A 9,441-nucleotide genomic window follows, 5' to 3' on the forward strand; every position below is an offset into this window, starting at 1 on the left:
CATTTTTACTTGTCTAGAATAGACACATATCTTACATTCACAGTTGTCACAAATAGACCATATGGTACATTTTGCGATAATAATATACCTTTTTGGCTAAACAACTCAAAAGCTATATCAGTTCAAATTAGCTTTATTAATGATAATATTTAATTTAAACTTTTTTTTTTTTAGAATTTAAAATGTTTTCAAAATGATATTACAATACAGTATGTGTAGAATGATTAGTTTAGTTGATTTAAGTAACTGAAGAATATTATCTATCTCCTGGTATTTTTAGCATTTTTCTGATTTCTTGTAATTTAAAATTTAAAAATTAATTATTTTATTCTCCCCATAAAAAAAATAACAACTTGATTTCAAAATTAGGATGCATGTTAGAATTGAAAACAGTATATAATAATTTTGTCAAATGCAAAACAACAAAAATACTTAAATTGAGTTAATCTATATACTGATTACAATTAAATGGAATAAAATTTAATTCAATTTATATTTATTTATTTGCATTTTAAATGTAGTTAATTCTTAAATAGCAAATAACAAACTCTTAGTTATAGTCAATGTTAGCTATAAATTTTAATTCCATTCAGTCACGTATATTTTATTATACAATATTTAATTCCTTGAAAATTCTTTCTAAATGTATTAACTAGAATTGGAAACTTTAGAAAAATTGACACTGAGTGTTTGATTAATAAATATGATATAAAAAATATATTATTTGTTTACTTTATTTGAAGATTTGAAATTTTTATAAATACTAAGATGAAGCATACACAACATATAAAAGCAATGCTAAACAAGCATAAAATTTAATTGAGTTTTATGCTTATTAAAAACTTTTATATATTGTGTGCACTCTATTTGTACACTAATGCAGGATATTTTTCACACTTGTTACTAAAATGAAATAAGTTATAGACAGATATAAAGGTCAATTTATTTCACTCCAGCAATAGATTAAATAAGTAACTAGCTTTCAGTAGGAAATATAATATTTATAATTAACTATAATTCAATTTTTTAATTAACTTTAAATAAAACTTCAAAATTCATAAAACTTACCATGTTTAGATTTCACAAAAACATAAGGAACATTCTGAAAAATTAAAAAAGTTTTAGATTAAAAACAAAAATCAATTAAAACTTAAGTTTTTCAAATAATTTCATTTTGCTACATAAATTTAAAAGGACTGTATTCATTTTATCAGAACAGAAATACAGTGAAACCCCGGTTAACGAACTTAATCCGTTCCGCAACTCCGTTCGTCAACCGAAGCAATTTTTCCCATAGAAATTAATGCAAATGCAATTAATCCGTCCTAGTCTCCGAAATTTTTGTGATTTTATTTGTAATATACAGTAATTTTCTTTGATGAAAATGTAGGAAAACATAGTATCTATCATTACAGCAACAAACATGTAAACTTTGTTTAAATTAATAAACTAGCACTGTACATACCTTCGTTTGTTGTAGTTGGTGGCAGAAAAGTGGAGATATACGAACCTTAATGCTTAGAAGGGGAATCCCCTTCAAAAAAATAACGGGTAGCACTTCATCGGAAAATTCTTCGAGTCGAAGTCTCTTTCGGTAAGAAAGCCAATGAGTGGCTAAGCGGTCTTAGTACCCTGAACACGGAGAGTTTGTCCATGGGTTCACACCTCGCTCAGACGGGCTGGCCACGTGGAGTTTTCCAGGTTTTCTCCACGTCTGTAACGCCTAAATAGGGGCTGGTTTCCCTTAAAAACACCTCCCAGAAAGCATTCTCCGTAGGCAGATCGCCCGAGTGTTGCGTTGCCATAACTTAAATAACAAACAAACTCTTTCCGTAAGAAACAAGAAATTGATCTAAAGTTGATTGTCTTAATCTTTTAATCAAAATTTTTCTCAAATGCGATAGCGCATTGTCATTTTCTATTGCCACTATGACTTTTTTCTTTCTTGGATTATTGATTAAATATATAAATCACAAAACTGAAAAAAGAAGTATAGCACAAACACTCGTAAAAGCAATGCTTAACTCGTGCATGCTAACACCAACTAAAATTTGACACAAAATACCGTTACGTTCGTTATCCGAGACAAAATTTTTGCAAAATAAAAGTTCGTTAACTGATTTGGTCATTAACCAGGACGTTCGTTAACCGGGGTTCCACTGTACTACTTACTACAGTTAAATAAATATATGAAATATCATTTCAAGATTAAAATAAAATCATAGAAATCAAATAGTACAACACAATAATGATCATGATACTGAAAATGTAAGCATACTATCTTATTAAAACTTTGATAACACATTTTATTATATATGTGAGTTAGAAAATTAATTATGCTAATTGTTATATGATTAACAGAGTACTAGCTATAGCATGTGGCATTACCTGAAGAAATGTAATGAAGACACTTATTAAATAAAATTTTCTAACTAAATACAATGTTTATAATGTAAAATGAATATAGGTATAGCTAATTATAACACAAGAAATCTTGTTGGATAATCTCTCATAGAAATTTCAAGAAAGTGCATTTATATAACATAACCAAAACTCAAATCATTAACCAAACTTAAGTCTAAAGTACTGGATTATTTTTCAGCCTACTATGTAGACAAAGGTTTCTTAACTTTCTGTTCCATGGGCCCCTTTTCCAGTTAGATGAAGGTCACAGATCCCTTCTTAAAATAATGTTTTTAAATGCATAAACAAAATTACAAAAGAAACCAGTAATAAATTTATTAAAATAATAAACATATGATATAGTAATATATAGTGTATGTGCTTATTTCTTAACACAATAATTAACAAACAATTTCACATAATAACACAAAATTAAGATAAGTTGATTTTTATCCTTCCAAGCCCACAGACCCCTGATTAAAAACCACTAATCAAGACTATCAACTTAGAACAGATATTCCAGTCTCAATCTCAATCTGGATCAATGTTTTCTTCCAAATTTTCTAAATTATTTAGTTAAATTCATATTAATTAATTTTTAATTATTAATCTTTAGACAAGATACAGCTTAAAAGAAATTCGGACACAATTAACTAAAAATTACCTTCAATATAACCTGAAAAATAAATCTAGTAATTTGGACTTAAGTTTGATTTAAGACAAAAAATAACTGGTATCCTTACTGAAAGGGAGATGGACAAGAGGCAGAAACAAAAGATAAGATGGAAGCTATCCTCTATTTTGGCATATTACAAAAAGTATACTTATTTTTACTTAATTTTTGTAAATAAAAGTTGACTTATTAGGGAATAAGATTCATTATCACTTTGGTAAAATGAAATAAATTTATATATGGGAACTGAACCTTGCCCTTTGCACGACTCCAGGATTCAACCAACTGCATTATCCAGAAACTGAATAAATGAATCAAAATATTTACCATATGTTTAATCCACTATTTAACTTAAACCTAATTTAATTAATTTTTAGCCTCTACTTCATAAAACAGAACTACTCAAAAAATTAAATATTTTTTAAGTTTGATATTTGATAAATTCACTCATTTAACTGACCTCTCAAGGTCAACACTGAAATGAGCTTGAATTGAAACTGAAATCTAATTCTGATATGATACTAAAAAATATTTAGACTATCCATATTTTTACTCAACTTTTATAAAAATAAATTGGTTTATTGGTTATTATAATTTTTCCAAATTGGGCTGATTGATGGTTAACCAATAGAAAACATCCATTTTTTCAGTGTTCTAAAAAATCAAAGATAATTTCAATTGTGAAAGCAACATAACAACCACAAAGAAATACAATTTATAAACACATGTAGTAGAGGAATGAATAATAAATCAAGCTTTTAATATAATTTTATTAATACAAGTATTTACAAAAGATCAATTTCAAAATAAGCATCTTCCGCTGTTTCACACTTCTGCTAACATTCATACCAATTATTAAAAAGTTATCTTGTACCCCATTTTGTGTTATCTCTTTGAATGTCATAGCACTTTTTTATTTGAATAACCTAGCACATTTTGAGTTTGTTCCCAATAGATCCTTTAAACAAGGAGCCCTTCATTGGATTCTTAGTCATCTACATGATTCAGCAAAATAAAAATGGTCTCATCTCTGGCAAGCAAAAAGCAAGGTTTTCCATCATTACAATGTCCAAATTCATCATACTCTTCTAGTTAGTTAACATCTGACAAAACATCATAAACTTATACTTCCTTAGCTTCTTTACTCATCAGACTTTGATCCTGCAGGCTTTTACATCTTCACCAAAATAAAATCTCTACTGAAATTTCACAGATCATGTCAACAGCAAGAGGTGAAAAGTATTATTATGATTGCACTCAAGGATATAATTAACTGACAGACAAGACTGTTTTAATAAATGGTATGAGCATTGGCAGAAGCATGCTGTTTATAAATCAACTTTCATAAAAAAAAAAACAAATAAATTTTAAATCCTGAAGAAAGCAATACATCTTGGAACTAAAAATTATCTATAAAACTAAGCCAAAAAAATCAATCTGTTAAACTTAAAATCTGAGGAAAACCCTGAATTTCAAAAAATAAAAATTATTTAAAACAATATCTGAAATACATTACTATTTATGTCATAAGATCTCATTTTTATGCATTTTAATTTCTTTTTACACAGAAACTGTGTTCATATGGAAGCTATTTAAAGAAGACTGATGTATGTGGAGTAAATATGTCTTTTTCTTATCACAGATTATTCTGCCTTTAATTTAAAGCTTTTTCTACTATATACAAAAATTTTCAAATTATAGTAAAAGAACAGAATGACAATCTATAAATTATAAAAATCTACAACTTAAAAAATTTTAGATGTCAAGACATTGTTGATATTATTGTTTTGATTATGTATATTTAATTATATGATATAGTACAGTACCAAATATCTGGCAAGCTTGGGACTAGAATGGTCTGGATTTCTGGACACATGTTAAACATATACTTAAAATACAAAATAATGAAAAGTAAACAACAATGATTGTATTTAACATATTGTATAGCAGTAGTCATGCTGGAATTGGATTTATGCAACACACACGCCATGAAAACCAAAACAAAGCAGTCATGTGGCAAATTACATCTGCACAGTCAAATTCAAAACTGACCAATTTTCTGGTAATTCTAATTCTTAGAAACTAGATATTTGGTCTAATACTGTATTGATTTAAGCTTTACATAATGCAATTTCTGATTATGTTTTCTATTTTTAAATTTTTTTGTAACAATATGGTTCACAATTTTCAACAAATCAACAATGGCTTACCTTGTCCTCACATAACAAAGGAAGATGTAACAAAATTTCCAATGGTTCTGTATCAGCAGCCATTATTATTACTTCTGCTTGTCCTCTATTTAATGTTTTTGTTGCTTGAAGATCAAAAATAATTATTAATCATTAAAATGTATCTTTCAAATTTGACATATTAATTTTTTTAATAAACTTTGAATATCTTTATAATTTAGCATTCAATTCTTATCTATGTAATTATAGGAGTTAAAATGATCAGTTTTTTACTTACCTTCATTAGCACCTTTTTTCAACTGCTTGTAATTGGCTGCTTGTTGAACTAAATTAAGTATTTTAGTTGTTAAAGCAGCATCAGCCAAAGGATATGCTTTTGGATTTACATCTTCAGTCTAAAATATTTAAACACAATTATTAGCAATAATAATCTTTAAATAAGATTTTACATTAAAATTTTGTTATTAATCAAAAATATAAAAAATTAAGAAAAACTTCTGCAACTAAACATAATAAAAATATATTACAGCTAATAAAATATAAAAAATTAGGCATAAATATCAATAGATACTAAATTATGAAAATAATATTAAAAAAACTATCTTATTCTAAATTTCAATATACACAAATTATTTTTTTATCCTAAAGAAATACATTTTTGAATAGTTTGCAATTTATTTGAACAAAGTATTTTGCCTATAGAACAAATTATGATATGCAATAGAAATTAATCCACATTAATTATTTATTACTGGCCAAAGCCTGATTTCAACATTACCCCACAAACAGCAAGAGAACATCAGAATCTGCACAAAATTTAAAGTTTAGATTAGTGTTGTAACGAATAGTATATTCGGCCTCAGGCCGAATACCAAATATTCGGCCAGGAGTGTGGCCGAATAACCGAATATTCGGCCAGGAGCGTGGCCGAATAACCGAATATTCGGCCAAACTATTCGGCTTGATTAACGCACGTACGAAAATTGGCGCGCCAACTGCACTATGGCAAGGATCCTGCTCTTTATTGGCCCACTGTCACTACGCTTCGCCAATCGCGTTAATTCTTGGCAGTTGTAGCCGACAGACAAGAGTGTCATGGAAGTATGTGATAAATGATGATATCAAATGACCTACACTTGTAAATAACGGAAAAAGAACAGAGAAGGACCGCGAAGTGAAAATGTGAAAATAAATATAAAATTGAGTTGATAACATAATCGAACAAGTCGAGGCATCTTATTGGCACAAAATTCGCACCCGTCAATGCCAAACAATTGTTGTCATAGACTTCGGAAAGCTAAATGCTTGTNGATAAATAGTTTGTCAAATTTTTATTCATAGAAATGCAGTTTTAAACTGCTTTTTATTTTATAAAATCCGTCTTCTTGAGCCGCCAGAGGGCCTTTTAAACAATAGCTAGTCTGTTAGCGCTGGTCAGTAGTAGTACAAATTCAATAAAACATTTGTTTCTTGAAAATTTGATCACGATTTAAATACAGTATTTATTTTTAATATTACCGATATGTCATCGAAAAGAAAACGTGTTGTATTATCATTAAAAGACAAAGTATTTGTTTCGATTATCCGGATTTTTCCTTATCCGGACTACCTTCATCCCCAATTAGTCCGGATAATCGAGGTTCTACTGTAGTTTCATTCATAATAGGGCATTTCCTACAAGTGACATCTGTAAAATGTGCTTTTTGAGCTCCAATTTTGAAATTTTAGACTTATAAATTCCCATTGTTGTCCATTTCTCTGTCTTTCCTTAATCTCGAGAACGAAGTTAGATAGTTAAAGACAAGACCAAATCAGAAAAGCTTAGGGGCAAGAGTCCTTGGTTAACTATATATAAACTTCCACTCTAGACCAGAAATCACATGAATTCAATTTAAAAATTTTTCACCTGAATGGAGTTTATATAGATAATCAGCCCATATTTCCTAATACCAACAGTCATGCCAACTGTTGTTATTAGGAAACGTATGATGTACAGGGGCAACACACTAATAATTTCCAATAGAGGACATATATTTTAAATTAAATTAAGAATATGATTAAAAATTACAGTTCTGCAATGTGACAATGTCATGTCACAATAAATAATTGCTTTTTGTCTTTTAAAATGTTCTTTCTGTATTATTTTGTATTTGTAACTTATCTTGTATGTAATCATCATCATCTTTACTTTTATCTGTGATGGCTGTTGAAGGTCTTCCAAGCCTGGATCTTTCCTTCAATTAATGTTAAGTCAGTTTTAAATTTCCTTGCTTACCTTCAAAGGAGATATGGTAGCATCCCAAAAGGCTGTTTGTAGCATTTGAAACATTTCTGTATACTTTTTCTAAGTTTGAAACAAAATTTAATGCAGGTTCTTAATGCTACACATTTTAAAACCAAAAATCACAAAAAAATTCATAAAATCAACTGTTACTCTAATACTAATGGACAAATAACTACAAAACTTTTGAGTAGTCTATAGCAAGAAGTTGACAATGCCTCCTTACCATGACAAAAATTTTGATGTTGATTCTAATGCCCTCTGTGGTCCAAATATCTAAACACTTTGATCACACCTTGTATAATAATTATTAGGCAATAATCAAGATCCAAAATAAATGTAGAATAACCAACACACAGAAAGGTATAAGACAATGTGATTCAACTTCTCCCAAATTATTCATAATTACCTTTTTTAATATTCAACAAAAAATCTAAACTGGGAAAACAGTCATCGATAATGATGGTGAATTCTTAAACAACTTAAGGTTTGGAGATATATCCTCCTACCAAGGAACCAAAATAAACTTAAAATGATTAAATATTAATTAATTTAAAAGCCAGATAGTAAGTTTAAAAATCAACTTCAACAAAAATCATTTGTGGTGAACATGCCAACCTCAATGGCAATATTTGAGCCATTCACAGGCCAAATTGACTACAGTAAAGCATCAATTATCCAACCCCCGATTAACCGCCACATCAGTTAACTGACCATTTTAGTCGGCAAATTTCAAATGTCCGCTAGTGATGTGGCACTACAATATTTGGCTATGTCTTGGCTACTTTAATATTATTTTTGTTAAATTTTTGCGTGTTTTAGCTGGCTGGCAATACCAGCTTGACCATTGAAGGGAGGCCAGTATTTAAACGAGACTTAGTTTTCTAATTATGAGTGGTTGTTTGTTTTGTGAGCACTAAAATAATTTAAAAATAATTTTTAACTTACTAGACCTTAGATATTCTGTTGTTCTGATATAAAGTTTGAAACTGTTATAGAGTATACTTTAAATTTTTTGTTGAGATAATGATCATGTGATGAATGTTCAATATTATAATTCTCTTTAATAATAAGTTTGGTCAAATTTATCATTCAATTATTAAAACTAATATTTTATCTAAATATTAATCAATTCTAAGATAAATTTTTTTATCCATTTTTACTTGTCTAGAATAGACACATATCTTACATTCACAGTTGTCACAAATAGACCATATGGTACATTTTGCGATAATAATATACCTTTTTGGCTAAACAACTCAAAAGCTATATCAGTTCAAATTAGCTTTATTAATGATAATATTTAATTTAAACTTTTTTTTTTTTAGAATTTAAAATGTTTTCAAAAAGATATTACAATACAGTATGTGTAGAATGATTAGTTTAGTTGATTTAAGTAACTGAAGAATATTATCTATCTCCTGGTATTTTTAGCATTTTTCTGATTTCTTGTAATTTAAAATTTAAAAATTAATTATTTTATTCTCCCCATAAAAAAAATAACAACTTGATTTCAAAATTAGGATGCATGTTAGAATTGAAAACAGTATATAATAATTTTGTCAAATGCAAAACAACAAAAATACTTAAATTGAGTTAATCTATATACTGATTACAATTAAATGGAATAAAATTTAATTCAATTTATATTTATTTATTTGCATTTTAAATGTAGTTAATTCTTAAATAGCAAATAACAAACTCTTAGTTATAGTCAATGTTAGCTATAAATTTTAATTCCATTCAGTCACGTATATTTTATTATACAATATTTAATTCCTTGAAAATTCTTTCTAAATGTATTAACTAGAATTGGAAACTTTAGAAAAATTGACACTGAGTGTTTGATTAATAAATATGATATAAAAAATATATTATTTTTATCCTGAGCCATA

The 9,441-nt window shown here is 27.9% G+C and overlaps 1 protein-coding gene across 1 annotated transcript in view; it reads right to left on the reverse strand.

The window, feature by feature from the left end:
- LOC111625735 (NHP2-like protein 1) overlaps positions 1–9,441 on the reverse strand; it is a 35,294-nt gene that overhangs the window by 11,993 nt on the left and 13,860 nt on the right. The window contains exons 2-4 of the mRNA XM_023368953.1: positions 5,543–5,660; positions 5,287–5,390; positions 1,069–1,102 (exon numbers count right to left, since the gene is read on the reverse strand). Coding sequence (XP_023224721.1) covers positions 1,069–1,102; positions 5,287–5,390; positions 5,543–5,660 — 256 coding nt within the window. The remainder of the gene's footprint in view (positions 1–1,068; positions 1,103–5,286; positions 5,391–5,542; positions 5,661–9,441) is intronic.

Source organism: Centruroides sculpturatus, unplaced genomic scaffold, assembly GCF_000671375.1.
Source record: "Centruroides sculpturatus isolate CEXI.00-Female unplaced genomic scaffold, Cexi_2.0 scaffold502, whole genome shotgun sequence".
Lineage (NCBI taxonomy): Eukaryota > Metazoa > Arthropoda > Arachnida > Scorpiones > Buthidae > Centruroides > Centruroides sculpturatus.